The 26,361-nt window shown below is 42.5% G+C and overlaps 1 protein-coding gene across 9 annotated transcripts in view; it reads right to left on the bottom strand.

Moving 5' to 3' along the window:
• Positions 1-26,361, bottom strand: part of TNS3 (tensin 3) — a 376,357-nt gene that overhangs the window by 86,734 nt on the left and 263,262 nt on the right. For all 9 annotated transcript variants that reach the window (XM_074988033.1, XM_074988034.1, XM_074988039.1 and 6 more), the window contains one exon: positions 12,429-13,688. In XM_074988033.1, the coding sequence (XP_074844134.1) occupies positions 12,429-13,688 (1,260 nt within the window). The remainder of the gene's footprint in view (positions 1-12,428; positions 13,689-26,361) is intronic.

Raw genomic sequence — 26,361 nt, 5'->3', positions numbered from 1 at the left:
GACATTTAGGGGCAAATTAGACCCAAATAACAGCCAGAACAATCAGTGCCACAACCGGTAGTTGTAAACAAACTTCATGGATTCACAGGAAACTTGGCCACATTCACAATAAGTGGACATCTGACTAACTAAAATCATGCCGGACCATGGATGTTGCCAGACCAGAGAGTGTCGGACTAGAGAGGTTTAACCTGTATACGTATGTCAGAAATTTAGTTTTTCTGTTTGCTCTTATAAAAATGCCTTTAGCATTGTCCATAATGATTGCAAAAAAAATAATTCTTTCTTCCCCTGCAAGACTCTGTAGACAAGGATTTAACACCCAGCAATTTGCTAGTCTGAAATGTACCAGGACCGATTTTCTCCATAGAATGTATCACAGTGGCTAGTAAACAGATAAACAATGCTGGAATTAGTGTTACTAACCAGGTTAATCAGAGGAATGCTTATCAACCCATATTAGACTGTACACTGACTGCCATTTAAGCCAACGTTTATAAACACTTAATATACAACATATCACAAACAGAAGACTTTGCCCAAGTCCAGGGCACGGCAAGGGAGAAGGGGTCGCATGACCTACTTGTCAGCTTCTGCTCAGGGCCAGCCTTGGGAGAGTTTCACAGGCTGCCCACGGACTTCTCCCCAGGTCAGGGGGCAAAGGGAGAAGAGAGCATGTTGCCTAGTTGGCAGCTGCTCCCTGGGGCTGCAGTGCTTGCTGCCCCCGTGGTCATTCATGAGAATAACTGTCCCTTGGATCACACCCCTCTTTGTATTTGCTGTGAAAAAAAAAATCACATTCTATACACATACTGTTATCCTGGCACAACCAACCCCTGACACTGCTTTAAGCTATGATCAATAAAAGCTATATACCAAATGCAGTGGCCCTAGCTCTTAGGCTACAGCTACACTACATTCCCCTTTCAGAGGAGGAATGCAAATGAGGGAGATAAAATGCAAATGAAGCACCGATTTACAAATCTTGCCCTTCATTTGCATAATCTTGTGCGATCGTGATCCCAGAAAAGACTTCTCCAAAAGCAAAAACCAACCATGTAGACGGGGTTCCTTCGGGGGGAAAACACATTTTCGAAAGAACCTTTTTTCCTGAAACAAAATATACTAAATGGAACAGAGTAGAAGGGAACATTTGGAATAGATCAAATTGTTATTTAAAAAATATAGACATGTGAGAGGACTTTTAGTCTCTCCACTGTAACAGATATTCTGTGGCAGGATTTATGACACGTGAATTTGGATTCCCTTCAAAGCTATCCTTTTCCATTATCTAAAGGAATATATTCCAGACACAGGTATTCAGATGATTATCTGCTTCATATTGTTCAGTTTGCACACAGGCTTTTGTTTTGGACAGGAGGATCTATTCATACAATACAATCTGGTTGTGCACCCCTCTTGTCTCTGCTGTTGCCACCCACTGTATTCTTTAAACTTTAGTTTTTATTCAATAGGCTGCCTCAGCTCTCTGGGGTATCTTTAAATTCTGACCTTTGCAGAAACAAGCTAAACAAAAATTCCCTAGGAGAGCAAAAAGCCACACTCATCCACTGTGCGTAGTGCATAGGCTGTGTCTACACTAGCCCCCTTCTTTCAGAGGGGGCATGTTAAAGAGGCAGTTCACAAGATGCTAACAAGGGGCTGACATGAATATGCAGCATCTCATTAGCATAATAGCAGCTGTGCGCGATTCGACAGTGCCATTTTTTGAAACACACGCCACCTGTGTAGCTGGGGGCCTTTGAAAAGGATCCCATGACTTTGAAAGTCCCTTCTTCCTATTTAGCTTCAGGAAAGGCATAAGGGGCTGGCGACAGAGGGGCTTTTTGCCAGCAGGGGCACATCCACATGGTCTCTTTACTGCCAGCAACCCCCTCTGCTGAGACTGAGCTTTCGTGTGGCTATGCTAGTGAGCTGTGGAACCATGCTAATGAGCAGCTATTTGCAATTTCAAGGCTGCTCATTAGCATGGACCTGCCAGGAAAGCCACAACGTGCAGACCCAGCCAATGGGTATCTGGCATATTCAATGCGAGTAGGTTCTTTTTTCGCTGCCTCTGTTCCATATGACTACTTAATTTGTGGTAGCTAATAATTCAGTAATATCTCCCATTTATTGCAGCAAGTCCAGAGGAAGTAGTGTGCATTCAATAAACGTGCCACAGACACACGTGGTTTCAAAAGGAGAATAAAAATAACTAACTTGAGTACAAGTTGCTACTTTGAACTCTAAAGCCCTAAACAATCTGCGACCTGCCTATTCCAGTGACAACATTTCTCCCAGTTTCATAATGCACAGCAGAGGCCAAAAAGACGGCTTAGCTATCAATCCCATGATCTAAAAGGAGAAGATTGGTGAAAGACTATTTTCCTATGCCCCCACCTTTGAAACTTCCCACCCACAGTTCAAAATAGCCTTCATGTGTTGAACTGTGAGGCCATATTTAACTTTCCCAAGCACGTGAGAATTATAACGTGGCCAGGGGGTCTCTGTGGGGGTTGCTTGTTTCTTTTTCATGCAACTAACTGGCTGATTGAATGTTCTGCCATGTAGGTTTGGGCTAAATTTCTGGATGTACTATTTTTAAGTCTTTTGCAAGGCGTCTGCATTCTTATTTGAGGCCCTAGAGCTCTAATGATGTAGTGGGTTCTGCTGGCATAGAACTCTAAATAAATCACACACAACCCTCCTTCTATCTGCACATGAGTTCTTGGTTTATGTATGACTGGCAGAGCCTTTGGAAGAATAAGAGCACGCTTATAAGAGTAGATTTTCAATGTGAGGTTATAGCAAACCACATGTATTGGGTTGTTTTTACAGACTGGCAACACAGACACACAGGTCTCATTTCAGAATCAAGTTATTATTCAATGAATGGAATTAAGAAAAACAAGGCATGTTGTGTCAGCATATGGGATGTAAGTGGACCAAAAATGGTTATTCTAGCTACTGTCTTAAAATAATCTCATGCAAACCAGTGGGGTTTTGTTGCTGTTTTGTTTAATAGATTGTAATTCTAATTGCAGATACCATAATTACAAGACAAAACCCCAATACTTCATATCTAGAACAGCTACAGTAAAGACACTAGGAGGAGCGAGATTTCTTTCTATGATTCCGATATGGCGCTCATATAACATTTTAGTAACAGAGCATCTGAAATCTTTCATGTATTTGTCCTCACAAAATGTCGGTGAAATAGAAATCTGTTCTCACCCCATTTTAAAGGTGGAGAACTGAGTTCCAGAAAGATTAAAGGATAGACTTTTTCATGGTTTTTACATGCCCAACTCTCACTGATTTCAATGGAAGCTAGGTGCCCACCAACCTTTAAAAGTCAGGTCCTAACCAACTTGCCCAAGGGTACGCAAGAAGTCTGGGGTAGAAGTGGGACTGGAAGCCAGGTCTCCCAAATCCTAAGCTAAAGTTTGGCTAACCCCCCTTTACTACATAGTAGTTGTTGTTTGGTGAATTTATCTCACTCCAATTCCTAGCAGGCAGGGCATCTCACAAATCCTGTCACACTGGATACTCCCTTTTCACATCTAACTTGCTTCTGGCAGTTCAGAACAAGCCTGTGGCTTCTCGTATGAGGAAACTTGGATTGGGACTTTTATCTACGTTGATCCTAAAAAGAGGTCTGGGTGTCCCCAAACTTCTGACTGTTAGCAGGTGGGACTGGCTGTCAGGGGATGGATCCCTGAAAATCACTATACAGTTAACTCTCAAGAAGCGTGATTTCGATTCGCGCTTGACTCATGTTAGCGTGAGGTAAGTGCAAACTGAAACCGCCCCGTGCATCCAGCCCCCAGCTCCCCCAGCTGGGAGAAACCCCCGACCCCGCTTCCCTCAGCTGGGGAAAGACGGCAGCCGGAGCAGCGACCATGCCACTTCTCACAGCCATGGGAAGAGGATGGCTGGAACCACAGCAGAATGCTGATGCTCCCCAGCTTCCCCCAGATGGCACTCTGCAGAGGCGCCCGCTGCCTGCTCCCCCAACTAGGGGAATTCTGGGACTGTCCCCGACACCCCCACTCCCAATTTATGCTAAATTTGATTTATGCACAGGTTGACCAGGACGCAACCTTCACGTAAATCAAGGGATTATTGTATCCTGTTCATTTCCTCTAAAACATCTGGCACTGGCCGCTGTCAAAAGACAGAATACTAGGCTGGATGGACAATTGGTGCAACACAGATTGTCATTTTTATGTTCTGTACTACGACCCTACTCTCACTGATTTCAGTGAGACACTGGCAGAATCAGGGTCCGCAAACAAAAGATTAAAAAAGAAAGCATTCCAACAGTTAACATTTCCAGGAAAATTTTCCCAAATACAGACACGCTCTCCAACCCCAGTCCCACCTCAACTTCCCCCCAAAACCTAACCTCTTGAAAACAACACCCCCAAAAAACACCCCAAAACACCCCCCACCAAAAAAAAAAACCCTCTCCAAAAAACCACAAACCCCTACCACTCACCAGCTTTGCTGGAAGAGCCACTGCAGCCTGCTGGCTGGGGACGCCTGGTACAGGTGGCCAAGGGCACCTGCAGGGTGGGCGCCTGCCATTGGGTGACTGGCCCCGCATGGCCAAAGCCACCTGAACTTCCTGTGGCAAAAGCCGCTTGGCCATGGGGTGCCTGACCCTGTGTGGCAGGAGCTGACTGGCTGCACGGGTCCCGGCTCCATGCAGCTGAAACTGCCTGGATATGGCAGGGTTGGCCGTGGGGTGCCTAGCCCTGCACAGCCAGAGCCGCCTGGTTGAGGGGTTGCCTGGCCCTGCACAGCTGGAGCTGCCTTGCTGCAGATGGCTGAAGGGACCACCATGCATGTGACAGCTCTGGCAAAGAAGGTGGCTGAGGTGAGGCTCCTCCGGCTGCAGCAGGGAAGTCCCCTAATTTTTGTGTGGGAGGGAAGTGGGAGGGACATTTAAGATTTTAGTGACCCCTATTTAGCAGGCTTCAGGAACAACGGGGGATGTCCATTGTTTCTGAAGTCCACTAAATCAGGGTCCATAAAATCGAGGTTTTACTGCGGTGGGGAGCTGGGAGCCAGGTGCAGCAGAACTACCCATTTCCTTGGTCCCCACAGCTTGGGTGCACCGCATAGCTTTGTTGGATACATATGGGACACTTGTAGAGGCTAATAAATTTGATTTTAAGATGTGGTGCTTCCACACTGGCCTCTAATTGAATTTCTGAATTCAAGTTTGATGCTACATCCGTCAGGTAACTGCGATATTGTAACTCGATATTAGTTCTCCCTAAATCAAGCTAATGGTGTTTACAGTAAGGACAGTCACATGGTAATAGTGAAGTAACTGCATTAAATTCAAATTTATCTTGTAGTGTTGATGCAGCCAAAGATTAATTATCAGTGGTTCATTGGTACATGGGATGATGTACATAGTGAGCTCCCACAGGGATCTGTCCTGGGTGTAAGACAGTCCAGCCCCTCCCCTCCCCTGCTTGTCACTGGTGAGGCCTTAGCTGAAGTACCATGTCCAGTTCTGGGTGCCACATTTTAAAAAAAACACGTACAAATTAGAGAAAATCTACAAGAAATCTACAAAGTGATATCATCTATGAGGAAAGGCTTTACAAAAAGTTTAGACTTGAGAAAACACAACCAATGAGGGTGAGACAATATAAGCTTTCATATCTATTAAGACCTGTTATAAAGAGGATGCTGCCCATGGAAAACAGAACAGGAAGTAATCAGGGTAATTAGAAGCAAGGGAAATTAAGCTTATATATTTGACCAAAAATACACGTAGCTTGTCGGGTGATGTGATAATATGATGATTTGCACAGGACCTGCGTGGGAAAGCTTTTTAAGTGGTCGAGCCGGTGCACAGGAGCAATCCCACTCTCTCGACCTTGGAAGCCAGGCACCAGTGGAACGTAGAATCGTCACGACTGGTAACTTCTTTGGGTGCAGTGGATGGCCTTGATGTCTTTCATGCCTTGTCAAGCCCTTCACTTTCCACGAAGTGTTGCAGAACTGCCTTCTTGGCCATTGGATCTAAATGATCTCTTCTGCCCAGTCCGCCGGAACTGACTTCACATGCTGGGTAGGTACATCCGAAAATTCACCGAGGGTTTGAGCCCCATCGGTTACCCTCACCTGGTTCAGCCGGCCTGTCGAAGCCGTTGCCCAGGGTGTGGCCGCTGCACATGATGCAGCTACTTGGAGCCACAAGTGACAGCTGAGTGACAGGCGGGGACCAAAGTGGATGGACTACCCCCGAAGGGGTACGACAAGTCCCTCCAACAGAGGCACTACCCCTCCCTGTATGCCCCATACACCCCTACACCTGCAGCGATGGGGGAGGGGCGAAGCGACAGGTGGAGGTTACCACTGGGAGTCATAGTCCCAATCCTGCATGTAGGCGGCCTGTGGACAAGTGGTCGCCCAGCTCTGTACCTGGGGCACCAGAGTTGCCTGGCAGCATCCCAGGCGTCTGAGCAGTCCTCTTTAGGACAGCACTGCTCACCCTACTAAGGGAGAGGCCTAGAAAAGGTGGCCTAAAAATTGCCAAATTGCCTGCTCTACAATAATAACTGGCCAGCAAGCTGCGGCTGGCAGTTGAACCCTACTTGCGGTCAAAACCAAAAGAAAAATTTGAGAAAACTTACCATTGGTGTATGGAATGTTCGTACTCTCATGGATCGAGAAGCTGTTGCAAGACCTGAGAGAAGGACAGCTCTCATTGCTCGTGAACTAGCCCGCTATAACATCGATATAGCAGCATTAAGTGAAACAAGACTGGCTGGGGAAGGTTTCTTGAGTGAACCAGGAAGTGGTTATACCTTCTTCTGGAAGGGTAAGACTGAGACAGAGGATAGAATACATGGATTTGGTCTGGCAATAAAAACCTCATGATGCGTCAACTCCCAAACCTTCCAGTGGGTATCAACGAAAGATTGCTGAAACTACGCTTCCCACTAAATGCCAAACGCCATGCCACCATCATCAGTGCATATGCACCCACTCTAACATGCCCTGACAACTCAAAGGAACAATTCTATGAAGATCTCAACAGACTGATCAAGGCCACACCTGCAACAGACAAACTACTCTTACTCAGAGATTTCAATGCCGGAGTCTGGGCTGACCACGAGAACTGGAAAGGAGTAACCAGGCCACATGGTGTAGGCAAAATGAACAGCAATGGACTACTCCTTTTGAGCCTTTGTTCTGAAAATGACCTGACTATTACCAACACTTTGTTCCGACAAGCAGATAACTACAAAACAACATGGATGCAACCTAGGTCTAAACAGTGGCATCTGATAGATTATGCCATTGTCAGAAGGCGAGACATGCGAGACGTACTGATCACCAGAGTAATGCGAGGCGCAGAGTGATGGATAGATCACAGATTAGTCAGGATGTCTCTTCAACTTTACATCGCTCGGCACAAATGCCTTAAGCATGTGCGACCTGCTTTTAACATAGCTAAACTGAAGGATGCCCAATGTTTAAACAATTTTCAGAAGCGTCTCAATGATCAATTAACTTCCCACTGTCAACTGGTTGGTACTGTAACCAAAAAGTGGGATCAGTTCAAGCAGATAGAGGCTGACACAGCAATAACATCACTTGGACCAAAGAAAAGAATACATCAGGATTGGTTCGATGAGAACCAAGAAGAAATATGTTCAGCACTGGAAGTAAAGAGAAAAGCCTATACTGAATGGCAGAATGACCCCTCCTCAGCCTCCAAATGGGACCATTTCAAGCACCTTCAGAGCAAAACACAGAAAGACCTCCACCAGATACAAGACAGCTGGTGGGAGAGCAAAGCCAAAGAAATTGAGCACTATGCTGAGACCCACAACTCAAAGATGTTCTTTAGTGCCATTAAGACTGTCTATGGACCTTCTAAACCAAGGGCTACCCCATCGCTCTCATCAGACAACACAACGCTGGTCAAAGACAAAGAGGGCATCAATGAAAGATGGCGAGAACACGTTAGCAACCTCCTTAACAGACCATCGACCGTGAATAACAACGTCCTCAGTGAAATTCCACAACAACCCGTCCTGACAGATCTTGACTTTCCGCCTACTATAGATGAGATTAAGAAAGCTATTAGCCAGATGAGTTCAGGAAAAGCTCCTGGAAAAGATGGGATACCAGAAGAAATATATAAAGCAGCAAGTCCAGCAGCACTAGCAGCGTTCCATAGTGTGATCAGCAGCATCTGGGAGGATGAAAACATACCACAGGACCTCTGCGATGCTATTATCATCTCCCTTTTCAAGAATAAAGGCAGCAAAGCAGAATGTGGAAACTACAGAGGCATATCCCTCCTCTCCGTTGGAGGGAAGATCATTGCCCGCATCATCTAGAACCGCCTAATAGTCAGTATTTCCGAGGCAAATCTACCTGAAAGTCAATGAGGTTTTCGACCTGGCCAGAGCACAGCCGATACGGTGTTTGCTGTCAGACAAATAAAAGAGAAGAGCATTGAACAGAACATGCACCTGTATGCTGCCTTCATAGATCTGACAAAGGGGTTTGATACCGTCAACAGGGAAGCCCTTTGGACCATTCTAATGTGACTTGGCTGCCCAAAAAAATTTGTCCAGATTATACGCCTTTGCCACGACGACCTTGAGGACGCCGCCAGTGACAGAACACAGTGACATGCAACAGTCAGAAATACCTGCATTGCCTTTGAGGAAGACCGCTGCCGGCATCTACAAGAGTCACGCGAACAACGCCACAGAACATCAGCAATGCACAACCCACACATTGCAAACTTCCCATGCACCATCTGCGGCAAAATGCGCACCTCTAGAATTGGCTTATACAGTCACCAGAGGGCACACCATAAGACCAATAACAGATGATCTGCACAGATTTGTCATCATCGGATCGATGGGCTACCATTATACGTAGCTGTCCGAATACTAAGGACTGGAATAGGCTTCCACAGGAGGTTGTGGATTCGATCTCACTGAAGGTTTTTGTTTTGTTTTTTTAAACACACACACACACACACCCGGCAGAGATGGTCTTGGTATACTTAGTCATGCCTCAGAGTTGGGGGCAGGATTAGATGACCTTCTGAGGTTCCTTCCACCTCCACATTTCTATGATTCTATGAGCCACCCACCTCACAAATCAGTATCACAAATTCCACAGGCCTAAGCTCTTGGGTGACCGAAGTTTAGGGCCATGTCTAGACTACAGAGCTTATGGCTGCATAATAACTTCACATCCCTCCAGTGACACAGCTATGACACTGTTGCCCCCTTGTATAAATGCTGAGCATGCTCACAGAAGCAGTTCTGAACAATGTCTGTTAAGCAAACCTAAATTTCTTCTTTTGGCTTAGTTGCAGCTACATTAGGAACCTTACGTTCAAAGACAGCTATTTTGGTGTGGCATGTGTGATTTTTTCACCCTCCTATCTGATGTTGCCATCCTCGCAGAAACTAGCATACAGACAAGGTGTACATCTGGGTCCAAATTTTATTACTAGTCTTGAAAGTAGAGAGGTAAACATTATTCTCTTTATCATCGAAATGTTCAGGTTTCCTCAACTATTAGCCAGACTCATGCCCCTATAATCAATAGGAGTCTTTGAAATTAAAGCAATAAAGATTTAAAGGACAGTTTGGGCTCATTCACTGTCTGATATATACTTGGGCCTTTCTGCCAGCCAGTTTAGCTGTGAAGCAGTGATGATTCTGTACAGGTTTCTGTACTGTAAGTAAAGCATACTAAAGTAGCCAACTCATTTCCCCACAGTTAAAAATACAGTCATTTCATTCACTCACAATTTAGGTCAGTTGGAAATAATGACATCTATCAGAAGTTTCCTGAGCTACCTAGTCACTTCTTCTTGCCCCATTTCCATCAGAACAATCCATTTAAATAACACTAAGGCTATGTCTATACTACAGCACTCTGTCGACAGTAACATCTGTTGACAGAGTTGCATTGACAGAAACTCTGTTGACAGAGTGCATCTACACACAAAAGCAGATTGACAGAGCAATCCGCTCTGTCGACAGAGAGCAGCCTGACTGCCACGCCCTCTATTGACAGAGTGGCTGCCTTGAAGCTCTGAAACAGGGCTGCTTGATGAACAGGAAGCCCTCTCTATCAACAGGAGTGTCCGTTGCACTTCTGTCGACAGAACTCTGTGGCATGAGTGCTATGCCTCAATTTTTTGAGGGATAACTCTGTGGAGGCAAAAGAAGAATTCCGTCGAGACTCTGTTGACAGAAGGCTTTGTGTGTGTAGACACTCCCTGAGTTCTGTCGACAGAAGTCTCCACTGCAGACGTAAGTGATTATCTGAAAACCTCTCATTGATCCAAAATCTGAACCCACAATAAGACAGTTTCATTAACTTGGCCAACAAATCCAGGAGAGATGAGCTCTGAGGCCCAACATACCTGAAACATTATCATTTTTATTTAAGTCCCAAGTATAGTATTGGTAGTTACAAAGGGTATTTTGAAAATCCTTCCTAACTAGTTGTGAAGCACGATTTGAGCAGCTATTGATGCAGAACCATGAGAACTTCAGGATGAATTATTTATGAAAACTCATGCAAGTTTTGGAATTAGACTTCTCATCCTCAAAGTCTTATTTTCACCTACAAGGGATTTCTATTCTTGAATTCAGTCTTAACTTTAACTTTAGTTCTGTTTATCTCTTTAATAATAATACAAATAAACCTCAGTTTCTTCCAATCGTTTCTTTTAAATGGGAACAAAGGAAAAAAGAAAAATGTTAGGTCACAGAGAAGATAAATTCAGGTCTGCAAGTTCTGTAGTAAATGATGTATACATTTTCTTAAATAACTTCCTTGCACAAGTTGAACCTCTCTACTCTGGAACCTTTGGGACCTGACTGGTGCCAAATGAGAGAATTTGCCAAACCATGAGAGGTCAACATTATCTAGCACATTACCAACACTTCCACTGCTCACTGGGCTCTTGATGACATTTAGAGATGAACTAGAGCTAAATGAGGACAATGTAATATTTTTTCCAAAAAGTAGCATTCACTGACGTTTAAGGCATGCTGCAAGAAGTAGTTACCCAGGTTTTGGCTGAAAGATGGTTGTTGAAAGAGAGTTTGGGGGAGCTGGGTTTAGCAAGTATTTGTTGGTGTTATGATCATGTATTATTTTGTGTTGTACATATAACTACATTTACAATAGACATAAGTTGGGAGAGAAAGGAGAAAAAATCAAGCATCTCTTCAAGGTGAGATCAGGTCTGGATACGCATCCCAATTATTTTATTCTGGTCCTCTCAAAGAGAAGTAGAGAGTCAGACACAGAAAAAAAAAATCTACACTATGCTTCCACCCAAAATAACCAACAAAATAGATACACCAAAGCTATTTCACATTTGATGATTCTGTTTACAGTTTGGTAAGGTGTTGAAAACAAAGCAGAACCAAACAAAATGTTAGAGGATCCTCTGGACTGTACCTGATCACATGAACACACATTTCAGGTGAATGCATACAAGTATTTCTTTTGGGATACTGAATGAGGTTGTGGAAGGAAACAGACAAATCTCAGAAACAGCTGAATTGTAATAACAATTAACACTTATGCAACATTTTAAATGTATGAATCTCAGCTTGTAAATTATGCTGAACAGAACACTCTTACAGGGACCGATTAAATTCTCAATTAATCAAAGTGAGCCTTTCATTTGCATGCTTAGGAAAGGATTAAAGCATTATTACACGTAGCAGTAGCTTCAAAGCACAGTATAATACTTGGTGTGGGACCTTCAAAACTGTGTTCTTCACTTAGATAAGACAGAGAAAAATGGCTTACTGAGAGGCATGTTAGTGGGTCAATGCCATATTTATGAGTTTCCTGACTTCCATCAATGTGGTCATTCCATGAGTAATCTTTCTTTTTAGACTATGTTTACGCTGTGCCCTTAACTCAGAATAAGCTACGCAATTTGCAAATAGGATATGTAAGTTTTTAACAGAGAGATCTCACTTTTTAATATCTGCCACCAATCTAAGCATTTATAAGAAAATTCAAGTCAATTATAGACAAATATATTTGAGTCTAAAATATTCCCTGAACAAAATCTCTACTGCGGGACTTTACTATACAACTAGGTTTTGTTTAGAAGTATTACAGTTTAGACAAGTAATTCAGAAGAGCAGCATCCTAAGGCACTTAACGATCTTGAAAACAAATTAAAAGAAAAAAAAAGATGAATATTTCAGTTTCATCCCATCGTTCCATAGATCACTATGAAAAGGGCACCATAGGTAATCTCTCTCACACTGACAATCATCTGCAAGTAATAAGCAATGACCTCTGTTCCTGCTGTGTGATATCAAAAGGAAAAAACGCTGGGAAAAACATTACACTCATGTGTTATTAGAGTAACTTACCATGCCGGGAAAGATTCCTGTTGGTGACCTTTCCTTTCTCACGGAACCCAGGGCTCACACTGAGCCCTCCCACATCCCCCTCAGGGCTGGAGAAACCATTCACTTGACTCGCGTCCCTGGAGCCTGAGTTAATGCGGGTTGGGATAGGTTCAAATGTCGGGTCCAGTTCCAAGATCAGCCTATTCAGCTGCTCAATTGACTGATCGATATCCAAAGTAGGAGAGGATGGTAAGCCTTCTGCATTCATGCCTAGAGCCAGGCCATTTGTGTCTTTCTCAGCCACTAATCCGGATTTAAAAACCTCAGGCCCTGCATGTTGTGCCTCTTCACTGGAACTTGGCACAGTCCCTATCCCCCGCTGAACAGCAGCTCTGCTGCTGGATCCTCGGGTAGGTGTGTCAGGGATTCTGGGCTGACTCTGCACATTGCCTGAATTCTCTGCAGTGCTAGGAATACCAAGCCTTACTTCACCCTCTGGGGAGTAGGTGTATTGGTGAGCTGTGACCATCTGCTGTTGGCGTACCCAAGTCTGAGTAGAGTAGTTACTAGGGCCGTAAGCCTGAGGCTGAGCAGAAACAGGAGGGTTCCTTTGTAGCTGCTGGGATTGCTTTGGCTCACCATTTCCGAATGATCTTTCATACAGGGGGTCCACACCTATTCCCAGATCTGGGGCCAGAGCACTGTGATGGTCCTCTCCGGTGTTGCTTCCAAAGCCATCTGAGAGCAGTGAATTCTGACTGCTCTTGTGACAGCTGAAGTTTCCAAGGTGGGCCGAGTGTTGACCTTCAGAGGAGGACAGTGTTCCAATGCTATCCACACTGTGCAGGTCATGGCTGGGCATCTCATCATCCAGAATATCTGTCTCCCTATCCTTCAGTTTGGTGTCTCCGTTCACGTGAACCTGAGCTGGCACTAAGTGACGAGTCCCACTGTACTTGCTTTGGGCATCAGTCATATCCTTGAGGGGACTGACTGACTCTTCTAGGCCAAAGCCACTAAGTAGCTGGTCCAGCTCTGCCTTCTCTTGTGGGCTCAAGCCACGTTTGGCTCCTGCTGGGGGATGCTCCTCAGTCTTGTCCGTCCTTATAGAAGTTGTTGAGTGTCCTGAATCACTGCTGACAGATAGTGTATGGTCACTGTGATCAGGGCTGCTGGTCACAGCAACCCCTTGCCCTCCACTGGGGATGCTAGTGTCTGAAGAGCTCTTCTTCCTCACTTTAGCATAAAGACTGCCGTCAATAGGACCCTGGGTGTGCAGCACTGTGGAAAGAGAAACAATAGGGTCAGTGAAGGCAAAAGACAAGAATATTAGCTAAGAGGACTTAATGGCATTGCATTACATTGCACAGGCACTGCTGTAGTGAGAGCCTACTCATTCACGTCCTTTGTAAGCATGCTCATTTTAAAGCTGCCATCAACCAAGAGCCCTCTGTTGTGTGAGGGAACATATATTTGTTCACAGCAAGGCCCTTCACAAAAATAGCACTCTACAAAACAGATGGAGAATAATAGTTATGTCCATGATCTTGTGACAAAAGATAGTTTTCTACTTTTCTAGAAATGAAATCAATGGCAGCTCAATAACAAGACCACTGTTAATAGCGGTTTGAAGACGAACACTGCTGGTACCTGGAATCTGACAGACACAACTAGTATTCCACTATTGACTGAACAAGTGTTACTGAAATTTTCAAGCATTGCTCAAGAATTTTCAAGTCTGCCAGCTTCTACAAATACGTTAAACATATTACCACTGATCATCTGCTATTGTTTGCTTCTTGGTAGCCAGCAGAAATGATATGCATTTAATCAAAGCAGGAGTCTGTGTGAAGCATATCAGCTCATAGACAGTATATCTTGACAGATATATACACACTATCTATCTAACTTCGTATGATACATGTTGTACATACACCACTTCTTTAGTGGGTATTTTTAATTTTAATAATGTCAAGGCAACTAGTTCTCATGAATTACAGTATGAAACATAGGGATAGAGAGAATCAAGAACCCACTCCCCAATAAAGAATGGATGAAAGAACGAAAAGCCTCACACTGACTTCACTTGTATAACATCTGGAGTAGGAGCATCCTTCATATTGTCTCTGATCTGAAAAAATCTTTAATTAAGATGTTTGTGCCTGGCCAAATGCTCAGAAATTATATGCAACCAAGAAATTGCATAATATACAACACTTATATACAACTGGGTTCAACGGGGACAGGAGAGCAAAGCCCGCAGGTAAGTAGAGAAGATGGAGACCTGGGAGATGGGTTGGGAATGGGAGGGATCATGGACTATGATGGCAGAGAAAAAGGAGGGTCAGGGCAAATCTGGGAGGCAAGATCAAATCAATATCTTAGATGCCTATATACAAATGCAAGAAGTATGGGTAATAAGCAGGAAGAACTGGAAGTGCTAATAAATAAATACAACTATGATATTGTTTATATCACAGATACTTGATGGGATAATACACGACTGGAATGTTGGTACAGCTTGCTCAGCAATGATGGATGGGGAAAAGGGAGAAGGTGTTGCCTTATATATTAAAAATGTACACAGTTGGACTGAGGTAGAGATGGACATAGCAAATGCATGTGTTGAGAGTCTCTGGGTTAAGCTAAAAGGGGTAAAAAACAAGGGTGATATACTGCTAGGAGTCTACTACAGGCCACCTACCCAGGTGGAAGAGGTGGATGAGGCTTCTTTTGAACAACTAACAAAATTGTCCAAGGCCCAGGATTTGGTGGTGATGGGGGACTTCAACTATCCAGATACATGTTGGGAAACTAACAGAGACACACAGACCATCCAGTAAGTTCCTGGACTGCATTGGAGACAACTTTATTTCAATAGGTTGAAAAACCTACTTGGGGGAGAAGCTGCCCTAGATTTGATTTTAACAAATAGGGAGGAATTGATTGTAGGGTAGGCCAATTGATCAGCGAGGAGGGAGAAACAGTAACGGAAAACTTGGAAATGGCAGAGATGCTTAATAACTTCTTTGTTTTGGTCTTCACTGAGAAGTCAAAGAAGTCAAAGCTCACCTAATAAATTATTTCGCTAGTCTTTAAAGTGCTAATTGACTGCATTTTGTTGTGGAAGTCAAAGAAGGAATGCCTAAAATAGTGAATGCTAGTGGGAAAGGGGTAGGTTTAGAAGATAAAATTAAAAAAAGAACAAGATAAAAATCACTTAGAAAAGTTAGATGTCTGCAAGTCACCAGGGCCAGATGAAATGCATCCTAGAATACTCAAGGAGCTGATAGATGAGGTATCTGAGCCATTAGCTATCATCTTTGGAAAATCATGGGAGACAGGAGAGATTCCAGACTGGAAAAGGGCAAATATAGTTCCCATCTATAAAAAGCGGAATAACACCACCGCAGGAAACTACAGACTAGTCAGTTTAACTTCTGTGCCAGGAAAGATAATGGAACAAGTAATTAACAAAATCATCTTCGAACACTTGGAAGGTGGTAAGCCGACAGGGAACAGCCAGCATGGCTTTGCAAAGAACAAATCATGTCAAACCAATCATAGCTTTCTTTGATAGGATAACAAGCCTTGTCGATAAGGGAGAAGTGGTAGATGTGGTATACTTCGACTTCAGTAAGGCATTTGATACAGTCTCACCTCATATTCTCATCAATAAACTAGGCAAATACAACTTATATGGGGTTACTACAAGGTGGGTGCAAAACTGGCTGGATAACTGTACTCAGAGTAGTTATTAATGGTTTTCAATCCTGCTGGAAATGTATAACAAGTGGGGTTCCACAGGTGTCTGTATTGCAACCAGTTCTGTTCAATATCTTCATCAACAATTTAGATATTGGCATAGAAAGTACGCTTATTAAGTTTGCGGATGATACCAAGCTAGTGGGGGTTGCAACTGCTTTGGAGGATAGGATCAAAATTCAAAATGGACAAATTGGAGAAATGGTCTGAGGTAAACAGGATGAAGTTTAATAAAGATAAATGAAAAGTGCTCCACTTATGAAGTAACAATCAATTTCACACAGACAGAATGGGAAGCGACTGTCTAGGAAGGAGTATGGCAGAAAGGGATCTAGAGATTATAGTGGACCACAAGTTAAATATGAGTCAACAGTGTGATGCTGTTGCAAAAAAAAAAAAGGCAAACGTGATTCTGGGATGCATTAACAGGTGTGTTGTGAACAAGACATGAGAAGTCATTCTTCCACTCTACTCTGCACTGGGTAGGCCTCAGTTGGAGTATTGTGTTCCTTTTAAGAAAGATGTGGAGAAATTGGAAAGGTTCCAGAAAAGAGCAACAAGAATGATTAAAGGTCTAGAGAACATGACCTACGAAGAAAGGCTGAAAGAATTGGGCTTGGTTTGGAAAAAAGAAGATTAAGGGGGGACATGATAGTGGTTTTCAGGTATCTAAAAGGGTGTCATAAGAAGGTGGGAGAAAACTTGTTCTTCTTGGCCTCTGAGGATAGAACAAGAAGCAATGGGCTTAAACTGCAGTAAGGGAGGTTTAGGTTGGATATTAGGAAAAAGTTCCTAACTGTCAAGGTGGTCAAACGCTTGACTAAATTGCCTAGGGAGGTTGTGGAATCTCCATCTCTGGAGATATTTAAGAACAGGCTAGACAGATGTCTGTTAGGGATGGTCTAGACAGTACTTGTTCCTGCCATGAGGAAAGGGGGCTGGACTTGATGGCCTCTCAAGGCCCCTTCCAGTCCTAGCATTCTATGATTCTATGATTAATTGTTTGGGGAGGGAGGATGCAAAGGAATGAATGTATCCACTCAATTTACTAATGCTGAGTGTACGAATGGAACACATTCTGCTCTAAATTACATCCATGGGCGCTAGATACAAGAGACAAATGGAAGCAATACCTCCCCTGGGTCTTAGTGCTCTACCTCACCTACTGTTCCTTTCCTTATTCTAATCATTTCTGAAGGCACCCACGGCAGACTTACAGTTTGAAGACTTATGACTCTTCCCCCAAAGTGGTTCTGCTAAAAGTGAAAAGGTTTCCACTTTGTCAAATCTATTATCATAACATTGAACCTATGAAATAGCCATTAAGTGGGTAACGTATCAAACCTGTATTTACCGACAAAAGCAGTTGTGTATTTACTATGTCTACAAGACCTTAGCTTAAAATATTTCAGTAGTTTGTTGCTGAAGCTTATAAAATAGCATCTCTAAAAAATCCTTCATAGATATGTAAATGCACCATCTGAGGATTCAGCTTTAGACTTCAATATCTGGATCTCCAGACATAGGGTTTTCTTGTTTGTTTGTTTTTTAAACTATATTGTTGAAAAGACTTTCTTGATCTAAAATATATTTTGTTTCAATTACTATAGTTCAACATCTTCCAAAATCTTCCTGTTCTTTCTGTCCAACCCTACCCCTATTTCACCCTCCCTATTGAAGAGAGCCCTTCAAAGGACAACAGACCTTTTCTTCCAGGTAGATGGACAAATCAGTTTTCCTTTTACTTTTGACGAGTTGATGAACTAGTTTTAAGAGGACCCTCCATCAAAATCAGTACATTACGGAGATATAAAATCCTTTGGTATGCCTAAACTCTTTGGAAAAAAAATTAACATACACATATAAGCTACTTCTACACTAGAGAGTTTTGTAGACAAAACTCATGGAGCATCCACACACAAAATGCATTTTGTTGTCAGAAACTGAAAACAAAAAAGCAGTGTAAATGCTCCAGGGGCACTTTTGTCCACAGTGAGTCAAAAGATCGATCCACTTTTATTTGTAGATGTGATCTGTCAACAGAAGTTTTGTCAGAACAGCTCTTCTGACAGTAACTTCTGTAGACAGATGCTTCTAGCCATAGTGAAATTTCATAGATTTCACAAATTCATAAATTTCACACAAAGCAAACCAGTGTTCACGTTTTCTAAAAGTAATGAACTCCTTTATGAGCACTGTAACCTGCACTGCCTGATTAGTTTAAAATAATGTCTTTGTTTCAGTGAGTTTATGTAGTAATCTGGAACAAATTTCTTTTATGAAGAACTAAAGAATATATTTCAAAAATATAAAATCAGCTTAGAAATGCTGAAGAAGAAAATGTAAAACAGAGAAAGGCTGCATCATGTATTTCATAATATTTAGTATTGTAGTCGGGTGGGGCCCTTATTACACAGAGTCTTTGCACATACATTTCTGACAAACTTTAGGGTATATAAAAAACCCTCTGACTAACTTTTTTTATTCCCAAATGTTGTGCTTTTAATTATCTTCTGTATGTCCAGTCTTTACAATCTGGCATGCAGTGGGAAACATGATCCACGCTCTTTAGAAAGAAACTTTAGAAGATTTTCCCCCCCCACCAAATATAAATTTGCTACACTTGGGGTTCATAGATTTAGCTGGAAGGAGTGAGCAGAGAGAAGAGGGTGACAGTGGGAAGGGGGTAGGGTCTGGGACGAGCAGGGGTGGAGTATGGGCAGAGCTTGCCTCCCCAAGCAGCAGCTTCACCCACCTCCCACAATTACATCAATGAAATCATCCTAATCTCACTGAAGCTGCAGCACTGTAAATGAAAGTCTAAGGACTGGTCTATACCACAGTGGATGACTGAGTTAAGGTACACAATTCCAGCTATGCTAGTTATGCAGCTGAAGGTGACGTACCTTAATTTGGGCTTCTGCGCTGTCTCCACTTAGGGAGTTTGACAGGAGTGAACACTCCCATCGATTTCCATCACACCTAACAAGGGACAGGAGTACCAGTACCAGCATGGGCACCCTGTCAGTTAATTTCAGCGTGTCCCTACCAGGCATGATAAATTGAATTCTGAATGATCAACCACAGCCACACTGATCTTCCCCCAGGTGTACACATTGCCTTAGAATCAGGTTTTACTGGAGTATCTGCTAATTTCTGAGACCACTGTTGACAGAGGCTTCTCGTGTATATGTAAACATACAGCACATTTGGTGCATATTCCTTAAAGTAAGGTTTACATCTCATACTTAGCTTGTCAACTACAACACATACAGTACTATTTTGCGCACAGAAATAATTTAGCACCCTTATGTTCACTGCTCATGCATCATGTTGTAGTCTTCCATTATTCCAACTAAAGGAAATAACAGTTTTAAAACACAAACAAGTTAGGTGACTGAAAATGTCATGAAAGACTGTCTGCATCAAAACAACTCTGAACTCCAGAGATGATTAGTCTGAACTTTTTCTTTCCCCCCTAAGACGCTGAGGACTTCCTAGCTTGAGTATAGCCTCCCTCATGTCATTTCCGCACTAGCTCTTTCAGTAACAGACAAAACCAAGAAGCAGAGAGTAAAACAGCTTCCTCTTAAACATTATAAAAGAGTTTGAAAAAGTTTTGGTTTGGCTCCATTTTATTTTATCCTGACCACTTCTCCCATCACTATTTGTTATGATTCAGTAAAGGAAGCTTTTGACAGTGTTCTAGACCAAAGTTTACCAATATTTACCAACACTCGTGTACCCCTTTCAGAACTTCAGCCTCATTGGCTTACACTCTCTCCCAAGGCTTATCTCCTAATTTTTAGTAATTTATTTTCTGATACGTACCCCTTGAAATCCTTTTGCATACCACACTTTGGGAAACACTGTTCTAGACATTTGGGACCAAGGAGAGTAAGTGAAGGACTCTGCATGTTTAATTAGGTATCTCTTCTGACAGCTCAGGGATCAATGCTTTTGGGTGTATGTAGCTCCCACTCATTTCAAAGGGATTTGTGCAACCATAGTAACTCCCTTAGCTATCACCTAATCTACAAAGTGAAAACGAACCTTTTTGCTTCAGAGTGAGCTCTCACTAAACTCCGCATTTGAGAGTGTAATTTTCTGTTGTATGAGGAGCCAGGAAAGACAAATATATGGTTTCATTTTGGCAGGCTTCATGGCTCATTTACCATAAAATTTATATTAGGCGGGAATTCCTGAAGAAATCATTTGTTACCAATATTTGACACTAGTCATTAGTAAACTACTGCATTAAAATTTAGGTCCCAACAAATCTTTTCTGAAGGTAATGAACAACGTCGTCTGCATCCTTGGCGTTGCAAGGTCAGCTGACAGACTTGATGTGGGTTTTGTCCACAAAAGCTCATGACATAATGAATAATTGTGCTGGTCTTTAAGGTGCTACAAGATTGGTTGTTCTTTTGTGCGGCTACAGACGTACACAGTTACCTCTCTGAGACTTTGATGCAGTGCATTTCATCTGTGAATGTACCAAGTACCTTCTTTTCACAGAATGCTTAAATTGCAAATTGGTCATGAAATTCTCTGCAATTCTGAGTGTGCGATTTCAGAAAGGGACTTATTCATGAACTGTATTTTTGGCAATAATGAATTCATCAGTTTATAACGGCAAGAAAAAATGATTTGTTTGGAAAACACATTATTTGTACGGCATCCTGCCAACTTTCTCCAGTCAGAAAACAGAATGCTGAATGTTACGTGAGAAGTCTAATAGGTTTTAGTCAATAATTAAAGGACAGCTTTCTAATGTTGTTTAAAGACCAGATATTATAAGTATGTCTCCAGTTTAGAAAAGCACTGCACAAAATGTCAAAGAATAAGGTTCTGAAAGAACAAAACACATACAGCTAGAACAGACAATGTCCTTCCCACCCCCCAGATATTTCTGTGTGCTAATTGTTACAGCTCTGCTGATGTTAACATTGCAAATTGCACAGACGTGGTAAAGAAAAGGGCTGCTATTCTCCAGGCTGAATGTTTCCCTGATATGTACATACATGAATATGTCATTGAACTGTAGTTTACAGTTTTGTAGCCATGTTGGTTACCCAGTACAAAAGGCACAAGGTGGGGTGATGTAATACGTTCTACTTCATTACCTTCTGTTTGTGGGTTTTTGAGCTTCTGTGCTATGCAGAGATCTTCAGGCATAAAATATTTATTGGTCCCACACCTCTCCTACATTGTCACTCTTGCTGTACTGCACACCAGGGATGCAAAATCCCGTTTAATTGATTAACCAATTAAATGTTAGGTTTAACCAGCTAACCAATCAAACAGGTTGGCGGGGGGGGTGGCAGCTGAGGAACCCTCATCTGCTCATCTGGGATGGAGTGGCCTCCTGTTCACAAACAGGGGCTGCTTCAGCCAGGCTAGAGCACCCCCGCTCATGGCATGCCAGGGAAGCAGGGCTGGTATGGCCTGGCTGGAGCATCCCTTCCTGCGGCGCTACTGCAAGCTGTCCATGCCCATGGCAGGGGAACTGCTCTCCCTGCACCAGGGCTGCCATAGACGGGGCTACGCTACCATGGCTGGAGTGCCCCCACCCATGGTGGCCCTGAGGGGCTAGAGCAACCCACAGCCCAATTTGGATGAGGCTTTCCAGTTATCTGGTTAACCTTTAACATCCCTACTGTATACACACACTCAATTACACTGTATAGGAAATGAGAGCTCCATTATAGGAAAAATAACCCATTGATGGTTTCTCCACCTCTTGGCTACCATGTTCTCTCAGCAGTCCTCATTGCTGGTAGCAGCCTAAGCTCCTATGGGTGCATGTTGATCCAAGGGTGGAGAGACTATCATCTGGACTTCTTTACTCCTGTAACCACAGTTCATCTTACTGTTCTGTTCCTAAAAGGAATCAAAGTGTTCTGTTTTCAAAAACACAACCATGGGAGGATTTTATTTTTCTGATAAGTTTGAATTGTCCGGTAAGTTTCCAGAATAAGAAATCCACAGGCAAACTTAAAATAATGCTTTGATTAATACAGGCGTTGACTTCCCCTCTGCCCTGTGCATGCTTGACACCCCCTACATCCTAAGTTCCAACCCCCTCCACTCCTTCCCCAAGCCTCTGTTTCACCTATTTCTGCTCCCACTCCATCCAACCTCTTTTTTCCCCGCCTCCTTCCACCCTTTCCTTTCTTTGTGCCCCAAGCAGAGGGGTGATTGGAAAGGAGGTGATCAGCGGAGCCGTCAGAAGGCAAGAGGCACTAGGGTGGTGAGGAAGAAGTTGGTTGCTGGTGGGTGCTAAGCACCCATAAATTTTTCTCTATGGTTGCTCCAGCCCCACAGCACCCACAGAATCAGAACTATGTGATTAGTATTGTTAGATGTCTCTACTCCAAGATTTAAACTGATATAGTAGCTGAGGAAGAATTTATGGGCAGAACCCTGCAAGTTGATGGATGTCCATTACATGGCCATGGTTATCTGATGTCTGTGGTTCATTTTTGCAGATATGAATACGGGCACAAATTTTGTATCCACACAGGGCTCTGCTCATGGAGAAGAGGGTGCACATCTAATATTCTTGTACTGATAAAACGAATTCCTCCTGATGTATAGTCTCTGTTTTCCAAAACTGAATATAAATGCCCTACTAAGTAAAGTATGGTAAATCCTTCAAACATTCAAGTACAGCACAAACACACAACCCAGATGAAACATTCTAGCACACAGATTGGGTGCTTCTTGTGAGATGTTATGAACAAAACCCTGCCTAATGTGGGTGATTACCTTATTTGGGTTTCTGGGGAGGATCCACAGGGTCCAGCAACTCAACTAATCACATGGGACAACCAATAATGTCACAGTGATTAGTGTGAAAGTCAACGGGCCAAAACAAGGGAACCTGAAGGGGAGGGAACCCTAGACAGCACCCCACAGCTCCTCAAAGGTGTCCAGAAAGGCAGTGGACATTGCCCAGAGGAACTCTGCATAGGGTTTTGAATAGAGGGAGGATCAGAAATAGGCTCCATAGTCGCAGGGGACCCCCTCAGACAACCTCTTCTTCTGGTCTTACAGATAACCACTTTGGCCAACAGGTAGAAGAGGCAGACAAGGAGGTCACACAACTTAATGGGCCCGGATAAATAAGGCAGGGGACCATTCCCACATTCATCTCACCACTGTAGCACGTTACTGTTCATTGCCAGTGGAGTTCTAGATGATGTATGAAGCTGGCAAAGGTCATGGACTGCAGTTTTGGGGGCAAGGGTGGCATCCTTCTGTTCCGCAGAAACTATTCTCCCTGTTTCTTCCAGAGAAAGCCTGTATCTATGAGGGACTGGCTTCCCCAGGGCCAACTTTGTGTGTATTATTATTGATCATTTACACTGTAATAACACCTTGGAACCTCAATCTGCTGGGTACCCAATTGTGCTAGGCCCTATTTAAACACATAGTATTATGAGAGAGAGTCCTTGCACCAAAGAACTTACATTGGGGTCAGCAACCTTTCCAAGGCAGAGTGCTGAAATTTGACCTTTTGACCCCTATGGATGGTCTGAGCATGGGTGACATTTTTTAAAGTCACTAATAGCCCTTCTTATAACAATTTCATTAATAAAGAAAGAAAGATGCGGAGCTCTACTGTGTAGGTGGTGGTTGGTAGCATTAGCTGGTCTTTTGTTAATCCACAGGCAGCATGGCTTTGAACAATTTCCCGGCTTCATAGGGGACGAAGAGTAGGGCTGAGCTCCCGCCTTGCATGTTGATGAAAGCAGCTCGCGTACTACTCTTGGCACCCGTGCTGGGGGTTGCTGACCCCTGGCTTACATGAATAATAAATAAAAAAAATTACATCCTAATAATTTATGCCACAAGTTCAGTAATAAAAAAACAAACAAACAAAAGAACAATCATTTGGTCCTGTACCATGATATTTTCAAATCTCATAAGCCAAAGGCAAAATAATGGGGGAAGGTTGTTTTCATCTGAAAGAATAAAAATCATGTTTGGTCCTATTTCTGGAAAGCTTCCTATATACAGCAGGAAAACAAACCACAAAGATGACTTGATCAAGTCAAACTTTTACAGATGTTTGTGTACAATATTGTTCTGCAATATACTCTCAATTTTGTTATTAATTAACACCTTAGATTATTAAAATAAAAAGGACTTTGCACTTCAGATTTACTTTTCACTACCTGTGCTCTGTGTTTTCGTATTGCACTTCAAGCACTGAAACAACAGTTTCAGTTTCTTTGTAGTGCTTTGGAGAAGGCAGTAAAAGAACAATACTGTTCAGTTTTCCAATACTTCTCAGGATTGTTTTACAAAAAAATTATTTTTTTTTCAATTCATTAAAAGAATTAAAACATTTCTATTCATTTTGGATTTATGCAAAATTACAGAGTTGCAGCTTGAACGACGTGCGGGAAATGAGTGCTCCCACTCATTTAAGTAAGTTTATAACACTCTTTTGTTTGGAGTGTATAAGTGAAATGAGTGGTTTTGAACTCTGAAAAGATCCTATTTCTTGGCTAAGACACTTAATTAACGACTATTCAAATCCTCATTCTCATCAGACCTTCAGCCTGAAGGGAGGACTAAGAAGCTGGACAAGGTTCAGGTTTCTTTGAAAGGCCAACATTAACTAAAAGGCACCAGGGAAGGGTGTAGCTCCAGGAATGTTTCAGACAAGTAAATCGGATGAAAAATAAACTTTGCATGAAAAATCCCTCCTCTGACTATCAAGTAGATGAATGAAAACTTATTCAGTCTTTTGTAATTAGAGCTTTTCAATTGTAAAGTATAGTTCTACTTAGACAAATCACCTGTTGAAGAATAGGACCTTTTTCTTCAAAGGTGGTGGCCCATTGGAACATACGAGAGCCTTTTAGTGGGTTACTTCTGCTATCTGTATGTATTTATATGAAATGAAACCTTTTAAGTCAGAGCTAACACAAGGGAAAAAGGATGAGCTATTTTATTCTGGTGTTAGCAGTACCCAAATGTTAACTAATCCAAAACTCTCGGGGCGGGAGGGGAATCCTCTTTGGGTTTTGGATCTGGTTCTAATTCTAAATACATAGTTAAATTCTGCTCTTAGCGGTTGCACAGCTATTATGTAGAAGGAATGTAGAAATTGGCATGCAAAATGTATGTTGCTGGTAATAATGCACTAACTACATGACCTTCAGATCTCAGGATGTTTCCAATCCTGGCAGTTATGTTTTTACCTGTAAACTGGGCAAATCTAATCTGTAATCAATGAGAGATAACTTTTTTTTTCTTTACAGTCAAGCTTCAAATCACAGGGGGTAGCTGTATTAGTCTGTAGCTTCACAAAAAACAAACAAAAAAAACCAAGCAAAAAAACCAGTCCTGTAGCAAGTTAAAGACTAACAATATTATCTATTAGGTAATGAGCTTTCCTGGGTAAGACTGATGAAATGGGTGTTACCCACAAAAAATCATTATCTAGTAAATAAAATTGTAAATAAAAATAAAGGACTGCTTGTTTTGTTTTGTTTCTTGTGAAGTTTCAAATTAGAACTTCAATAAATTAAAACTCCGCTTCTCATACTGTGTAAAGGAAGAAGCAGTCAAGTAGCATTTTAAAGACTAGCAAAATACTTTATTAGGTGAGCTTTCGTGGGACAGACCCACTTCTTCAGACCATAGCCAGACCAAAACAGACGAAAGCTCACCTAATAAACTATTTTGCTTCTCTTTAAAGTGCTACTTGACTGCTTTTTGTTTTGATAGTGTATAGACTAGCACGGCTTCCTCTCTGTTACTGTGTAAAGGAAGGAGTGGGTTTCAGCTATTTAGGCTCTCTTGCAGAAGGGTCAGCTGACATATGCTACTTGGTCTGCAGACCTCTATCAGGATAGGGTTTACATCATGGCAGACAGGATGATGTTTCTACTTTGGTATTTTTGTGACTTGCCCTGCCACTGTAGACCAGGCAAATGCCAGCACCAGGAGAGTAAGCAGACTAAGCATCCCTGAACAGCTGCAGACAGTGTGAACACTATCTTATTCAGCATCAGGATTGGTCTGTATAACACTGAGCTAACTAGTTAAAATTTCACATAGAAAGGTTAGAGATAAGGAGCTCAAAATATTTTAGTACACTGTATGTGTATTCTGTACCTGTTAAATATTTTTTTTGAATAAGGAAGTATATGAATATGTTTGTAGGGTA

The sequence above is a fragment of the Carettochelys insculpta genome, chromosome 2, assembly GCF_033958435.1.
Source record: "Carettochelys insculpta isolate YL-2023 chromosome 2, ASM3395843v1, whole genome shotgun sequence".
NCBI classification, from domain to species: Eukaryota; Metazoa; Chordata; order Testudines; family Carettochelyidae; genus Carettochelys; species Carettochelys insculpta.
Note: the sequence above shows the minus strand (reverse complement) of the source record. Positions and strands in the feature narration are given on the sequence as shown.